Source organism: Leucoraja erinacea, chromosome 30 (assembly GCF_028641065.1).
Source record: "Leucoraja erinacea ecotype New England chromosome 30, Leri_hhj_1, whole genome shotgun sequence".
Classification (NCBI taxonomy): domain Eukaryota; kingdom Metazoa; phylum Chordata; class Chondrichthyes; order Rajiformes; family Rajidae; genus Leucoraja; species Leucoraja erinaceus.
The window spans coordinates 1,402,283-1,419,911 of record NC_073406.1 but is presented as its reverse complement, the minus strand read 5'-3'; the positions used below and the strand labels follow the sequence as shown (position 1 = coordinate 1,419,911).

The window sequence follows — 17,629 nt, the reverse complement described above, 5'->3', positions numbered from 1 at the left end:
ACCAACTCCTGTTAGTTGATCGGATTTGAGGCACCATTTGAGGCACCATTTGAGGCACCAATCGTAACTAGCATCAGTGCCCCTGGGATGAGAAGGTGCGGTCTCAGCACTGGCTCATTTTTCTATTTGTCTCCCAATTCATTCTCCTTGCAATGCAGTTAGGAGACCGCTCTGATCTTTGACAGGAGATTCAGCATCGATCAAACGCATAAATACCTCGACTGGCAGAACAAGTGAGAATTTGGCTCCCTCAGACTCCAAATATTCCTCATTGTTCACTGTGCACTAACGTGGAATGCAGTGGCATGCTCCCCACTTAGTCACAGTCATACAGTGTGGAAACAGGCCCTTCGGCCCAACTTGCCCACACCGACTGACATGTCCCATCTCCAACCTGCCCGCGTCTAAATGTTTCTTAAATGTTGCAATGGTACCTGCTTCAACTACCTCCTCTGGCAGCTCGTTCCATACACACACCGCCCTTTGTGTAAAAAAAGTTATCTCTCAAGTTCCTATTAACTCTTTCCCCCCTTACCTTAAAACGATGTCCTCTGGTTCTCGATTCCCACACTCTTGTCATTGTCCACTTGAGTCCGTGATGTTCTTCAAATACCCTGCCTGATTCCACCCTCTTCAGCCATGCATTCATGCACTTTCCCTTTTTTTACCAGATTTACAAGTGCTTTAGTCAACTCGAGTTCCCTTCCTTTGCCATCCTTATCCCTCCTCATTACTGGAACTTGCCGATTCTGAAATTCGATCAACTGGCCTTTAAACAATTCCCACATGTCAGACGTGGACTTACCCAATAACAATTGCTCCCAGTATACCCTCCCAAACCCATGTTGAAGGAAATCGTAGTTTGCCTTCCTCCACTTTAGTACCTTCCCATAAGGTCCAGCCTTTTCCCTATTCAAAACAATCTTAAAGCTGATGGAGTTGCGATCACTGTTCTTCCATTCAAACACCAGTCACATGTCCAGGCTCATTTCCCAACACAATGTGCCTTTCTCGCGACTACTCACGAGATCGCGGGATGAAGCCTGTACGGTCGTGAGTAGTCGCCCAAAGAGTCGTACCTTTTTCTGGTCGCCGCTGGATTTTCAACATGTTGAAAATTTTCGGCCACCTGCTGCGACTATGACGGGTTCCGGCAAATCGCCGAAAAAAATTACGTAAGTGGCACAGGCCCTTAACGCTGGTCCACAAGACAATTGGGTGTAATTCCTCATTGGCAACATGGTTCTATAACATGACCCTGCCACCTTTACTTTTCTGAATTAAGAATGTGTGCAACTTACCCAGTATCACCTCGGACTGCATGGGCATGGTCAGAGCCGGGTGCTTCACCTCACAGCTGAACAGAGCGTTATTGTCCAGCTCAGGGTTCAATGTCCAGGTGATCATGGCCCGCACCTCCACGGTGCCATCGCTGACGGGTATCTGGGTGTGTCGGAAGAGGTAGGCGGGATCGCTGGGGTAAATCCACCTCGGGAACTCGCGGCTGATGACGGTCTCTGGAATTCTCTCCGCTGCGGTGGTGGCTGCAACCGTACTGTCGGTGATACTCGGAGAAGGCCTCTCCGTCAACATTCTGCCCCTGCCTTCAAAGTCCAGCAAGGACAGTGATCTCTGTAGCTTGGTGTCATCCATGTCCCGGCTGATGAGACTCTGAGGGATTCGACCTTTCTTTTCATTCTCGTCGGGCGAAGTCTGAGACACGTGATGAACTTCAACCAGCTCACCATCCCGCTTGAAGTATACCTACCAAGAACACAACCACACGTCAGGGAGAGCTAGCTGACTGCACGGAGAATTGGCTTCATTGAAGGAAGCAGAGGGTGGTGGTTATTTTTAGTTTAGTTTAGAGATACAGCGTGGAAACAGGCTCTTTGGCCCACTGGATCTGCACCAACCAGCGATCCTGGTACACAAACAGTATCTTATCACTAGGGACAATTTACAATTACACCAAGACAATGAACCTACAAACCTGTACGTCTTTGGAGTATGGTAGGAAACCGGAAATCCTGGAGAAAACCCACGCAGGTCACGGGGAGAATGTACAAACTCCGTACAGACAGCACCCATAGTTAGAATCGAACCCAGGTCTCTGGTGCTGTGAGGCAGCAACTCTACCGCTGCGCCACCGTGCCGCTCTGATGGTGATGGTGGAAGGTTGTTTTTTGGGCTGGAGATCTATGACTAATGGTGTGCCTTAGTAGTCGGTGCTGGGCATATCGCTGTTTGTGCTTTAGATCAACAATTTGGATGAGAACGTTCAAGGCAAGATTTGTAAGTTTGTAGTTTGCAGTAGAGTGGGTGGTATTGTTATCAAATATCACAGAAGGATCCTGATCGGTTGGGCAAGTGGGCTGAGGAATGGATAATGTGGACTAGACCAAGTGGGACCCGTTGGTTCCCAGTCACACAGGAGGTCTGGTCCCCCAACGCAACCCGTTCCCCCAACGCAATATTCCACAGTGGCGTCACCAGTAGATAGGGTGGTCAAGAAGCTGCTCGGCACATTGGCCATCATCAGTCAGGGTATTGAGTATAGAGGTTGGGATATTAAGTTACAATTGTACAAGATGTCGGTAAGGTTACATTTGGAATATTGTGTTCAATTTTGGTCACTCTGCTATGGGAAAGATGTTGATAAGCTGGAGAGCATACAGGGACCATATACAATGATAGAGACATGGAAAATAGGTGCAGGAGTAGGCCATTCGGCCATTTGAGCCAGCACCACCATTCAATATGATCATGGCTGTTCATCATGATCGGAGGACATAGGAACATAGAACATAGGACATAGGATGTTGACAGATCTTGAGGGCCGGAGCTATAGGGAGAGGTTGGGGAGACTTGGGTTGATCTTATAGAGGTGTATAAGATCAAGGGGGGACTAGATAGGGCAGATGCACAGAGTCCTTCACCCCGAGTGGGGGAATCAAGAACCATCGGTTTGTGAAAGGGAAAATATTTAAAATAACCTGAGAGACACCTTTTTCACACAGAGGGTGGTGGTTTTATAGAACAAGCTGCCAGAGGAGGTAGTTGAGGCAGATATGATAACAACATTTGAAGGACATTTGGACAAGGTCATGGATATGAAAGGTTTAGAGGAATATGGGACAAACGCGGGCAGGTGGGACTAGTGTAGATGGGGCATCTCAAGAGTCAAGAACACTTTGTCACACGTCATGAAACAGAACAATGAAATTCTTACTTACTACAACAGACGTGTAAACAAAGTCCTCTGTAAACATCTTAATAACCAACTAAAAAGTTTGGTATATATCATTAAAAAAACAAAAGTCTTTGTCGACATGGGCGTTGGGCTGAAGGGCCTGTTTCCATACAGTCTGAGTCTAAGCATTCATGCAACCAGGACAACTCACAATATCTGTTTTGCCGTTCGGCTTTGCAAGCCGTTGCATTTTGTTGACGTGTGTTTTACTACATTCTCCGATTCTAAACTGGAGATATTCTGGCACAATTCTCATGATGGGTGTTAGTGGAGCATTGGAAGGGCCTGTCCCACTTACTCAGCGGCTTGCCGGCACCTGTCATTGTTGCAGGAGGTGGCCGAAAATATTCATGCTGAAAATCCAGTGGCGACCAGAAAAAGTTACCTTATCCAACGAGGATATACATTCGAGAGCAGATAGGTCACAGCGCATGCCTGGTTCTCTTTTTTTAATCCTTGTTGTGAATTCTAGATGAGTTTAGTTTAGTTTAATTTAGGTTAGTTTAGAGATACAGCACAGAAATAGGCCCTTCGGCCCACCAAGTCCACACCGACTAGCGACCAGTCCACTAACGCTGCCCTACACACTAGGGACAATTTACATTTACACCAAGCCAATTCATCTACAAACCTGTACGTCTTTGGAGTGTGGGAGGAAACTGGAGCACCCAGAGAAAACCCATGTGGTCAAGGGGAGAATGTGCAAACTCCGTACAGACAGCACCAGTAGTCAGGATCGAACCCATGGCGCTGTGAGGCAGCAACTCTACCGCTGCGCCACCGTGCTACCTAACTTTGCTCCACTTTCCCATTGCACCAGGCTGATCGGGATCCCGACTGGGTTTAAGACCGGCAGGGTGGAATTGTCTGATTCAGAATTGTGCCAGACAATTCCCTTTTAGATTTTTAGCGCAGCGAGGAATTGTGGAATGTAATGAGAAAACAGGACAACAAAATGCACCGGCTTGCAAAGTGGAGAGGTCGTCGGTGGCGGTCAATTGGCTTCACATCGGAGCAAAGGCCAGTGGCAGAGAGCGAGGGAGAAAATGGAAAGGAAACAAAATCACCTTGCTGTGAACGTACCGTGGGAGCAGGCTTTCCTCCAGAAACGATGCATACCAAGGTGAAGTTCTGCGCCTCGTAGCGACTGAAAGCAGCCGGCGTTTCTGCAGCGATGACCGAGATTGAGGACGGGGGTGCTGCAGAATAAAAACACGTGAGGTTTCAACACATTCTTAGTTCAGCAGTTCAGCAGAGCCCAGCACATCATAGTGAGGGATTACACCGGCAAACCAGTGCCTTCTGTCGCCACTCAGGATCAGGCAAAGTCCAGAGAAATGTCATGCCTTAGTTGCGGAGAGTTTCAATGGACATGAGGTTTGCTGCCTAAGCAGTGCCATTGAAAATATATTGTTTTTCCCCTTTGCATTTGTTTGAATAACCTGTGGTTAAATTAAATACTTGGCTGCAGAGAAAGGATAGAGGGGAATGGGACCCAGCTGCATAATCGTTGGAGAGCCAGCACAGAGTTGATGGGCTGAATGACCTCCTGTGTTGTCCACATTCAACATTTCCATGAATGGTTTACTTGGCAAGTCAGTTTATTGACACACAGGGCCGTTATTTTTTCCTTGTTGGTGGGCACCAACTTTGAACTCCTGTTCATCATTGTCCATGTAAACTTGATTCTGTTTGTTCCTTAATTCTCCTCCTGGTGAGATGGAACCTCCTTTGCTCAACACAAGCACCTGTTCAGTGTTGGCACTTCAGTATTGAGGGAGTATTGCTAAACTCCAACAATTGGAGGGGATAAGACCCTGCCTTTCAAAAGCATTAAAACTGCAGATGAGAGAAAACAAAAAAAAAAACCCCAACTTGCTGGAGAACGCAAGATGTCAGATCGCACATGCGGAGAGAGAAACAGCCAATATCTCAAGCCAATGATCTTTCAATCTGTCAATCTGTTGAGCAATTCCAGAATTTCTTGTCTTTTAAAATGAATGTTGAAGGTTTATTTTTAGTCTGGTTTAGAGATACAGCGTGGAAACTGGCCATTTGCCCCACTGAGTCCACACCAACTAGCGATCCCCACACATGCTGCATGAACTTGAAATTGTGGGAACAATTCAAACCATCTCCACTCAATGATCAGTCATGATCACATTGAATGGCGGTACTGGCTCGACGGGCCGAATGGCCTACCCCTGCACTTATTGTCTATTGTCTATTGTCTATTGTCAAGTACCCTGAAAAGATGCCGCAGTTCCAGTCCCTAACCTTTTAACCCTGTGTGTACAATTCATACATTATAAATCATCTGTTCTTACTCTGGCTCATGGTGATTTGGGTCATCATCTTGAATACATTTACGATGCATCTCAGATGGATAGGATACAGTAACAAGGTACTGCTGATGCTGGTTTACACAACAGGTGACAGAGTGCTGGATTAACTCAGCAGGTCAGGCAGCATCGCTGGAGAACATGGATCAGTGACGTTTCAGATTGAGATCCTTCTTCACGGTGTGAATGCAGATCCCATCCCGATAATTAAATGACCAGAATGTAAACTAATTGTCCGTATATTAATCTGTGAGAGTGACGGGGGCAACATGCCAAGGCTATTAAAATGCACACGAGATCCTTGACATTATAAACAGTGCTGCCACATGCAAAAACAAGAAAGTAACTGAGTCAACTCTGAGTGCTGTGGTGTGTTGTGAGCAGGGAGAAGCAGAGGGGATTTACTGGAAAGATGCCAGTGATAAATGCCTCGAGAGAGAGAGAGACTGTAGAAAACAACGTGTAGAAAGGAACTGCAGATGCTGGTTTAAACCGAAGATAGACACAAAATGCTGGAGTAACTCAGTGGGGCAGACATCATCTCTGGAGAAAAGGAATGGGTGACGTTTCGGGTCGAGTCTGAAGAAGAGTGTCGACCCAAAATGTCACCCATATCTTTTCTCCAGAGATGCTGCCCGACCCGCTGAGTTACTCCAACATTTTGTGTCTCTTCTGCAGAAACCAATGTCATTCTCCATGCAGCAGAAAATGTTAAGAAAAAAAATTAATTAGTTATTGATAATAATAAGGGAATTTTGATGGCACAGACACGCACGCCTGGTTGATTGCATTAGTCGAAACAGGGTGGACCATATGAAGATTGCAAATGGCACTGACAATAAATATTTCAATAGACAATAGACAATAGGTGCAGGAGTAGGCCATTCGGCCCTTCGAGCCAGCACCTCCATTCAATGTGATCATGTCTGATCATCCCCAATCAGTACCCCGTTCCTGCCTTCTCCCCATATCCCCCGACTCCGCTATCTTTAAGATCCCTATCTAGCTCTCTCTTGAAATTTCCAGTGGGTGTGGGATGGTGGAACTAGTGGATTCAATGCATGTTGACTGAAGAAAGCACCCACTGTGAGAAGAGAAAAAATGACATACTGCAGCAACTTATTATTAAGAATAAGCTATGTGTAAAGATGCTGAAAGTATATCCAATTTTAACTCTCAACAGGGGATTAACTCAATTTACCAACACTACAGAGAGAGGGAAAGAAACAAATGGATTTGCTTTACAAGGAGACAAATTACACCATCTTGCACGGCATATTTCTTTGGAACAAAAGAGTTTGACACCACCCCCTCATCTGGTTTCCATGATTTGCATTTAGCTGAAGGCATGCCTCCCCTGCATATTCACAATTGGAGTTTTCCAGCATAACGTCTTTGTTTAATGCTCCAAACTCTGTAGAAATTCGCTACATGTCACCTGTACAAGAAACCGATAAACAAACGATTTAAGTTAACCCTCTGTGATGTGTACCTGAGTCAAACTACACAAAATGGCGGATCCGTGGCGGAGGAATCTCCGAGGCAAGGGTGGACCATTGGGACTATGATGAGCACTTTGAAACTTAGTAGGCGCCAGATACGTGGCGAATATTTGCCTACTTTGCGTATTGGGTCTGCAAAAACAGAGAATTTCAGTGTGTTTCGGAACATGTGAGATCTAGGGTGGTGGGTGTATGGAACGAGCTGCCGGAGGAGGTAGTTGAGGCAAGGACTATTGCAACAGTTAAGAAGCAATTAGCCAGGTACGTGGATAGGACAGGTTTAGAGGGATATGAGCCAAATGCAGGCAGATGGGACTAGTGTAGACGGGGCATGTTGGTTGGTGTGGACAAGTTGGGCTGAAGGGCCCTTTTCTATGCTGTAAGACTCAATCACTCAAGGTGGAGAGATGCTGGAGGGCAGCATAGTGTGTAACGTGTGTGTGTGTGTGTGTGTGTGTGTGTGTGTGTGTGTGTGTGTGTGTGTGTGTGTGTGTGTGTGTGTGTGTGTGTGTGTGTGTGTGTGTGTGTGTGTGTGTGTGTGTGTGTGTGTGTGTGTGTGTGTGTGTGTGTGTGTGTGTGTGTGTGTGTGTGTGTGTGTGTGTGTGTGTGTGTGTGTGTGTGTGTGTGTGTGTGTGTGTGTGTGTGTGTGTGTGTGTGTGTGTGTGGAGTTTGCATGTTGACTCTACAAAGTATCATTGAATCATTGACTATCACCTGCCCTCCACCGTAATCATCTCCCCTTGGAACAGCTGAATGTAGTTGATGTCACCACGGACCTCCCAGTGTGGGAGAGTGTGGACATTGGGCACTCAATGTGTCCTTCACCGTTTCTTGCCTGCCAAGGTTTACTGGGCTGATTACTCAACTAAGACAACATGAAGGTGGCCATGCACCACAGCCGTACCCAACAATGACAGGAGGGAAGTGACATAAGGGATACATCCCACCCAGAGGTCAACCTAATCTCAAGGGCCTGTCCCACTTACGCAATGTTTTTCGCCGACTGCCGGCACCCGTGACTGTCGCAGCAGGTCGCCGAAAATTGCAACATGTTGAAAATCCAGCGGTGACCAGAAAAAGGTGAGACTGAGGGCGACTACTTATGATCATACATGCGTACCCCGCGACCACAGGTATGGCCGTGAGTAGTCGCCCAAAGAGTCGTACCTTTTTCTGGTCTCCGCTGGGTTTTCAACAGCTCGCTAGAATTTAGAAGATTGCGGGGGGATCTTATAGAAACTTACAAAATTCTTAAGGGGCTGGACAGGCTAGATGCAGGAAGATTGTTCCCAATGTTAGGGAAGTCCAGAACAAGGGGTCACAGTTTAAGGATAAGGAGGAAATTTTTTAGGACCGAGATGAGAAAAACATTTTTCACACAGAGAGTGGTGAATCTCTGGAACTCTCTGCCACAGAGGGTAGTTGAGGCCACAGTTCATTGGCTATATTTAAGAGGGAGTTAGATGTGGCCCTTGTGGCTAATGGGATCAGGGGGTATGGAGAGAAGGCAGGTACAGGATACTGAGTTGGATGATCAACCATGATCATATTGAATGGCGGTGCAGGCTCGAAGGGCCGAATGGCCTACTCCTGCACCTATTTTCTATGTTGAACATTTTCAGCCACCTGCTGCGACTATGACGGGTGCCGGCAAGTCGCTGAAAAAAATCGTGTAAGTGGGACCGGCCCTTCAGTCTTTACCAAGAAACTCCTTCAGTGAAATAATAGGAAAAGCTAAACAAATCAGATTGTCTTTTAAAAAAAATATTTGTCGGGGAGAAATAAAAATGTGAAGAGAGGGCAGGTTAGTTCTTCTCTAATCACACCTTGCAACGATGACCTCCATTAATATTCTCTGTCTATATTCGACTCCTTCTACTAATGGGTGCCCTACACAGCGCGGTAATTATTTGTAACATCGCTGGTACAAACACTATCCCTTTGTGATCCTGTCATCAGCCACATTTCCTGCTGTCTTACTCATTTGTTGTCACTCAACACTGCTTCAGTTGCCAGTGAAATAACTTCATGCAGCATTGGGGTGCGCTTGATGCTGGAACAAAAACAGAAGATGCTGGATACACTCAGCAGGTCAGCAAGCAAACAGAATAGTGAATGTCTTGGATAGAGTGGATGTGGAGAGGTTGTTTCCACTGGAGTCTAGGACTGGAGGCCATAGCCTCAGAATTAAAGGACGTTCTTTTAGGAAGGAGATGAGGGAAATTCCTTTAGTCAGAGGGAGGTGAATTGTGGAATTATCTGCTACAGAAGGCTGTTGAGGCAAAGTCAGTGGATATTTTTAAGGCAGAGATAGATAGATAGATTCTTGATTAGTATGGGTGTCAGACATTATAGGGAGAGGGCAGGAGAATGGGGTTAGGAGGGAGAGATAGATCAGCCATGATTGAATGACGGAGTAGACTTGATGGGCTGAATGGCCTAATTCTACTATCTCATGACCTTATGATCTGTGGAAAGAGCAAGAGAGTATCGTTGAGTTGAGTTTCTTATTGTCATGTGCACCAAGGTACGGTGAAAAGCTTTGTGCTACAAAATAAAAGACTGCATGATTCCAGTTACTGGTTTCCGCTTGGTTACACGTTATCGGAACTGAGAAGGAGAGAAAACAACACAGTCTTAAATTGTATTAGAAGCTGATGAGAGGATGGATAGGACAACATAATCTGTGACCAAGATTATAGAGTGTGGAAACAGGCCCTTCAGCCCAACCTGCCTACACCGGCCAACATGTTCCATCTACACTAGTTCAACCTGCCTGCGATTGGCCCATATCACTCTAAACCTATCCTATCCATGTACATGTCTAACTGTTTCTTAAACGTTAGGGTAGTACCAGCCTCAACTACCTCCTCTGGCAGCTCGTTCCATGCACCCACCTCCCCTTGTGTGGAAAAGTTACCCCTCAGATTCCTATTAAGGATTAAGATTGTTGTGAAGATGGATTGTTAATGGGTCTAGAAGTGACAGAGAGGTCTGCTTAGTTGCAAATGTCAGGTGTGGTGATGTATGGTGGGAAATAACAACATTAATACCTGAGCTAATATCAGATTAGTGACGTTTTCCAAAAATGGCCTGAACTGATATAAAAAGAGCAAATTACTGCCATGACAACCCCAAACAGCGCTGCCATCCACCTTCACAAGACGAGGTCACCTGCTGCTCTTAAACTAGAAACACATGGTCTACAGTTACTGTGTAAAATCCCATTCCACTTTCCAGAATGTGCTGACCAGCTGAAATACCAGGCTGCAAACTTCCCGACTTCACTAGGGAGCCAATTAGTTTTATTTTGTTGATTTTCAATCAACTGGCACAATAAGATATCCAAAAGTCCAACACACAATCAGTGTCCAATGAGCAGTTGTACCTGTCTTCTGCGTTATTGATCCCGTTGGCTAAAAAAAGCAATACTGTACTAGTCAGAACAGAAATGGCAGAGGTTTTGTGAAATGAGACCACACTGATCTCATGGACTGTAAAGCTACCCTTAGAGATGGGGTTTCACTGGAAGCGTTCTCTACCCCTGGCGGCAGTCTCTCCCCTCTCCCTATACCATAGATATTAGTCATAGGTATTTGCCGCAGAAAGCCGAGACCCTTCTTCAGACTGAGCGGAGTTTGTACTTTCTCCCCATGACCACGTGGGTTTTCACCGGGTGCTCTGGTTTCCCACCACACTCCAAAGACGCACAGGTTTGTAGGTTAATTGGCCTTGGTAACGTTGTCCTTAGTGTGTAGGACAATGCTAGAGTTTGGGTGATTTCTGGTTGGCACAAACTTGATGGGCCGAAGGGCCTGTTTCCATGCTGTATATTTCAAGTGTAAAATGTAGATTCTAAAAGTAAGACACTATTGGAATTCTTTGCAATATGTGTTTGATTATCCCACTCAGGAAGGATAATGGTGTAATGTTCTTCAGCAGGAGTGAGTGATAGTAAGTGAAGGGAGGCTCCAGGCTCACGTTAGTTCCCAGGAGGGACAGACACATTTCCTTCAATTCTGATGATGGTGCATTTCGGAAGTAAAGTTCCTTACAGAGACAAAAGCAAAAGGTATCAAAATAAAAAATAAGATAAAATAAAAAATTAAAAAGCACCCTAATAAAAGTCTTGCATGTGGAAGTTTCTCAAAGACTTTTTGGAAGTTTCGGCACTTTGGCAGCGGTAGAGTTGCTGCCTCACAGCGCCAGAGACCCAGGTTAGTTCCTGACCACGGGTGCTGTCTGTACGGAGTTTGTACGTTCTCCCCGTGACCTGCGTGGGTTTTCCCCGGGTGCTCCGGTTTCCTCCCACACTCCAAACACGTTTAGGTTTGTAGGTTAATTGGCTTCGGTAAAGTTTGTTAATTGTCCCAAGCGTGTAGGATAGTGTTAATGAATGGGGATCGTTGGTTAGCGCGGACATGGTGGGCCGAAGGGCCTGTTTGCACCCTGTATCTCTAAACTCGACTAAAAGCAGAGGTAAGTACACTAGGTCTTAGTTTCTTTTAGGGATACAAAGTGGAAATAGGCATTTCGGCCCACCAAGTCCAGGCAGACCAGTGATCACCAATACACTTGTTGTATCCTGCACACTAGGGATAATTTACAGAATGAATGGGTGACGTTTTGTGTCAAGATCCGTCTTCAGTTTGAAGAGGGGTCTCGACCCAAAACGTCACCCATTCCTTCTCTCCAGAGATGCTGCCTTTCCCACTGAGTTACTCCAGCTTTTTGTGTCTATGGTCGGTTTAAACCAGCATCTGTAGTTCCTTCCTATCAATAAATGTATACAATGCTAGCCTGACATGGCAAAGCTTTGGGGTTAATCACTGTCTGTTGTGACGTTAGATTTGCTCTGCCTGGCTCAGTAACTTGTCCTTAGCTTGTATCCCTGACAATACCAATGAAGTTGGCACTTAAGATAATGAGGGTGCGTTTTGTATTGGGCTGTGGGGTAAAGCTGCTTTCCAATTAACCTTGCAAATTAAATTTAATTGGCACGCTTCATCAGCCAGTTATATCCTTAAACCTTACCGTGAGATTTCTATTTAAAAATGAAAACAATTTATATTACTAGACAGACAAACTTGGTGTAAGCCTGGAAGTGACAATCAGACGCCATCCCCAAGAGCAAATGTAAATCACGGGCCACATGATTATTTTTATAATATAATTATTTTTAGTGTCTGGCTAATAAATGCGGAAAATGTTGTGACCATTTCTCAAAAACGCCTAGAAAACGTATGGTGTGGAGATACAGAGACCTATTTAGTTTACTAGTTTATTGTCATGTGTACTGAGGTACAGTGAAAATGTTTTGTTGTTGCTTGCTATCCAGTCAGGGGAAAGACGATACAAGATCTAAAATCAATTTGGCCACAGTGCGCAGATACAGGATAAATTCCAAGATGATTGGACACTTCTCCTGGCATTGGAATTAATACACTTCTGTAGTTTAGTTTAGAGATACAGCGTGGAAACAGGCCCTTCTGCCCATCGAGTCCTCGTTGACCAGCAATACTAACACTATCCTATACACACAAGGGACAATCTTACATTTTTACTGAAGCCAATTAACCTACAAACCTGTACGTCTTTGTAGTGTGTGGGGAAACTGGAGCAACCAGAGAAAACCCAAGTGGTCCCAGGTAGAACGTACAAACTCTGTACAGACAGCGCCCGTGGTCAGGATTGAACCAGGATCTTTGATGCTATAGAGCACCAACTCTACCCCTTGTCCACACTGCTGCACTAGTCAGTTGTTAACCAGTACAGTATCGACACGGAGTAGTCCAATTCGTTGATGTCCTTAAGGAACAGGTTGGGACTGCACAGATGCACATGAACTCCAACCCGAGCCCCTCAAAGAGATGAGCCTTTCACTCTCGAGCCATAGAAACACAAGTAGATAAAGGCGAACTATGGCTTGTCAACTTACTCTTCTGAAGAAACTATGTCATTCTCATTCATTCTCATGTATTATTCTTTACAACGTATTCATTATTTATGACTCCTTTAATTAAGTATGGAAACGCATCATTTCTACTTCAATAAATCGACGAATGCCTGAAAACATGATTTTACTTTTTAATGGTCACGCCATTTTCTTAGCACGAAATCGTTAATATTTTCATTTAGCCTGCGATTTATTATTTATTGATGGAGTGGTTGGGGGTCTCTGAAAGAACTATTTGTTTTTAGCAAAAACTTAGGAGCATGGCTGGACCTTCAAGCCTGCTCGGACATGGCCGATCTTTCTATTAGAACTCTTTCCCTACTTTGTCCCCTGCTGTGACCTCCAGGGTCAGGAACAGCTTGATACCTAAGAACATCAGGCTCTTGAACACAACAAACACCAACTAAACTCTTGCATTTTTTGCACTAATATTGTTTTTCTTTAATTTATTGAATCTATTTTTCATTCATTATATGAGCTATGAGTATTGTGTTTTTGTAGACCTGCTATGCAAAAGCTTTTCAATGTACCTCGGTGCACGTGACATTAAACTAGACTCTAACTTAAACTGCTGCTGCAAGTAAGAATTTTGTGGTTCCATTTTTTGGTACACGTGACAATTAAACACTCTTGACAAAAAGGCACAAAGTGCTGGAGCAACTCAGCAGGTCAGGGGAGAACATGGACAGGTGATGTTTCGGTTCGAGACCCTTCCAGATTCTTGACTCATCCCCCAAAATCTGTTTTGAATGAACTCAGTAAACTAGTTTTTACAGTCCTCCAGAGTATGGAATTACCCTCCCCCAAAAAAATCACCATTCCTGGGGGTGAATTTTAAGATTTTACAAGTACTGTACATTAGATATCCAACGACTTATTAGGTGTTAGACACAAAATGTCGGAGTAACTCAGCGGTTCAGGCAGCATCTCTGGAGAGGAGGGTCTCAACCTGAAGCATCACCCGTTCCTTCTCTCCAGAGATGCTGCCTGTCCCGCTGAGTTACTCCAGCATTTTGGGTCTATCTTCGGTTTAAACCAGCATCTGCAGCCTAACCTAGGCGTTCATGCACATCAAGGCCCAACCTATTTTCAATATCCAAATTATTTCCATCCCCTTACAAACTGTGCCCACCCTGTCAAAGGCTTGGAACTCTGAATTTGAATAAACTGAGATATAGAAGTGAATTCATTTTTATTCTCACAGCCTCCCGGCACACTACGTGTTATTCTGAGTGCGATCCTTGGATCTGTATTTCTCATTCATACAGCATGCAATGTGATGAGTTTTTAATGAGGTCACCTTTCAAATGTTGTGAACTGAAGAACAGAAGCTGACTGTAGTCACTCAATCCTCTATACAGCATTCCACCCTTGTGTGGAAACTGCTTGGTGAATCAACGCTACACCTTCTCTACGGCAACTATGTCTTGGAACGTTTAAATTTAACTCGGAAAAAACACTTTCTGCTGGCACGAACCTCTGTAAATAGGGTGCGCAGTCTGACTCAACAACTGAGAGGAAGATAAAAGGCATTGAAGCATTGAAGAAGGATCTCGACCCAAAACATCACCCGTTCCTTCTCTCCAGAGATTCCGCCTGTCTCGCTGAGTTACTCCAGCATTTTGTGTCCATCTATGACACATAGCAAGTTGTTTTGGATTTGGAAGCTGATGTGTTAGTAATGATCGAAAGAGAATTGGATAAATAACTTGGGAAAGAAAAACCTTCAGAGCACGAGGGAAGATTAATTGGATAGATGTCTTAGAGCACCAGTATAGGCTTAGAGGGCAGAATGGCTTGTCATACTCATAGAGTCTTACAGTGTGGAAACAGACCCTTTGGCCCAACTTGCCCACACCGGCCAACATGTCCCATCTAAGTTACACAAAAATGCTGCAGAAACTCAGCAGGTGCAGCAGCATCTATGGAGCGAAGGAAATAGGCAACGTTTCGGGCCAAAACCCTTCTTCAGACACCAGTCCCACCTGCCTGCATTTGGCCCGTATCCCTCCAAACCTGTCCTATCCATGTACCCATCTAACTGTTTCTTAAACGATGAGATAGTCCCAGCCTCAACACCTCCTCTGGCAGCTTGTTCCATACACCCACCACCCCTTGTGTGAAAAAGTTACCCCTCAGGTTCCTGTTGAATCTTTCCCCCTTTGTCCTGCAGCACTCCATTATCTGTGCAAAACACAACCTCTACGCAGTTTGTTGTTGGTGGATCTGCTTTTATCTGCTGTTATTTAGACATTGTAGTTTACAGCATTTGCTCCAAATATCCCCCAGCTTCTTATTATCTCTCCGTTGATGGATCGCATGCACAACACCACCAACCTTTATTTCAATGTGACAATACATTTTACGGTTGAAATCATTTTTATGCAAAAATCCTTTGTCTATGTGTCACTATTATCAGTTATTTAAGACTTGACTGAACCACTGAATACAATATTAAATGGTTTGTGGAAGAAAAGTTTGCAAATTGATTTATTTTATTTCAGGCTTTACAGGAAATATTGTCTGCGATTAATAATGCCTGGCATTCCCATGATGAATTGTTGGCATTGAGCCACACAGCCTACGAAAGATCCAGCTCCCACCGCTCAGTTACTGAACTGACCTAGGGGCAGCATGGTGCCACAGCGGTAGAGTTGCCACCTTACAGCGCCAAAGATCCAGGTTAAATCCTGACCATTGGTGCTGTCTGGATGGAGTTTGTACGTGCTCCCTGGGACCGCGTGGGCTTTCCCCGGGAGCTCTGGTTTCATCCCACGCTGCAAACACGTACAGGTTTGTAGGTTGATTGGCTCCGGTAAAACTGTAAAATTGTCCCTAGTGTGTGGGATAGTATTTGTTTACCGGAATTGCTGGTTGTGTGGACTCAATGGGCTGAAGGGCTTTGATAAACACCCTTGAATCTTTTCCCTTGCCTAGCTAATATTCTCTTCCTGTGACTGAGCTCGGAATAGAATTACTATTTGGGTAAGGTTTACCGCAAGATAATGGCATTAAATAATGATATCAGAATCTTGCAGAATGGGAAGGAACATATGGTTTGCGGTATAATGGGTAACCAGTTCAACACCAACCCTTTCACCGTTGTCTCATCATAAAATGGTTCCCCAAATTATCTCCCCAGTAGAGACAATGTCATAGAGTGAGTGATACAGTGTGGGAAACAGGCCCTTCGGCCCAAATGCACATACCGGCCAACTTGTCCCACCTACACCTGCCTGCGCTTGGCCCATATCCCTCCAAACCTGTCCTATCCATGTACCTGTCTATCTATTTCTTAAACGTTGGGATAGTCCCAGCCTCAACTACCTCCTCTGGCAGCTTGTTCCATTCACCCACCATCGTTTGTGTGAAACAGTTACCCCTCGGATTCCTATTAAATCTTTTCCCCTTCACCTTGAACCTATGTCCTCTGGTCCTCGATTCCCCTACTCTGGGCAAGAGACTCTGTGCATCTACCCGATTTATTCCTCTCATGACCTTATACACCTCTATAAGATCACCCCTCATCCTCCTGCGCTCCCAGGAATAGAGACCCAGCCTACTCAACCTCTCCCTGTAGCTCAGCCCCCTGCCTCCAGTCTACCTCTGCAAAAGTCACATTTTATTTTCCATGCTTCATTTCCCTGTTTTCCTTTTACATAATGGATGCTCTTTTTTCCAATTTGCTGCTGATCGCCTTATTTCTTAAAATACAATTATGTCTTGAAATGTGGCCTGAAACATCATTAGTATTATAGTGAGCAGTCCATTTAGCAACTGAACCTTACAATATCAGAAGTAATATTGGTCTCGAACAAAACTGAAACGTGGGGGTTATATTAGCAGTAAAATCACTCTGTGCGGGAAGGAACTGCAGATGCTGGTTTAAACCGAAGATAGGCACAAATAGGTGGCGTAACTCAGCGGGACAGGCAGCATCTCTGGAGAGAAGGAACGGGTGATGTTTTGGGTCGAGATCCTTCTTCAAACTGTTATAAAACAAAGCCCTATGATAGGACAGCGTTGCTCGGTATTCCGCATATGGATGGTAAGCCTGGAGAATCAAAAGGATGAGGAGGATATGCAAATTTGAGTCTCAGGCAATTAACCTATCACATATAAATGTTTAGTGTAATCCTAATCCCTTATTCGAGCAGCTCAGGATATGTTGAAAGATCAGTCAACTTCAAATACATCTTCTTTTTTTCCATTGTCAGACATCTGACTTCAGTAATCTGTTCAAATACGGCAGTACGAGGAAAAGGTTGCTGCCATGTGGTCGACGTCTAGAAATTAGAAAGTAAAATGTGCACGGCATCTGATGGGCAATTTGCAACGGCCCTGGGGCTTTGGGCGAGGGCTGGTTGGGGTCAGGGTCGCATCTGACGAAGGGGTGGTTATTGGAAAATGACACATGCAGTGGGAGAAAGTGCTGGTTTAAGAGAGATAAGCAGGTGCTGTGATTATGTGCGTGCTGTCAGAACAGCGCACTTAGCACTGGGATGACAACATCACAAGGGCAACCAATCTCTGAACTGAGAGACTCCCCGCTTTAGAATCTAGCCTTGCCTAGACA

The 17,629-nt window shown here is 45.0% G+C and overlaps 1 protein-coding gene and 1 long non-coding RNA gene across 2 annotated transcripts in view; one reads left to right on the top strand and one right to left on the bottom strand.

The window, feature by feature from the left end:
- The window catches only part of LOC129711449 (immunoglobulin superfamily member 21-like), a 213,714-nt gene that overhangs the window by 58,050 nt on the left and 138,035 nt on the right, over nucleotides 1-17,629 (bottom strand). Inside the window, exons 5-6 of the mRNA XM_055659066.1 lie at nucleotides 4,337-4,452; nucleotides 1,302-1,764 (exon numbers count right to left, since the gene is read on the bottom strand). Coding sequence (XP_055515041.1) covers nucleotides 1,302-1,764; nucleotides 4,337-4,452 — 579 coding nt within the window. The remainder of the gene's footprint in view (nucleotides 1-1,301; nucleotides 1,765-4,336; nucleotides 4,453-17,629) is intronic.
- The window catches only part of LOC129711450 (uncharacterized), a 43,928-nt gene that overhangs the window by 19,251 nt on the left and 7,048 nt on the right, over nucleotides 1-17,629 (top strand). The window lies entirely within an intron of this gene.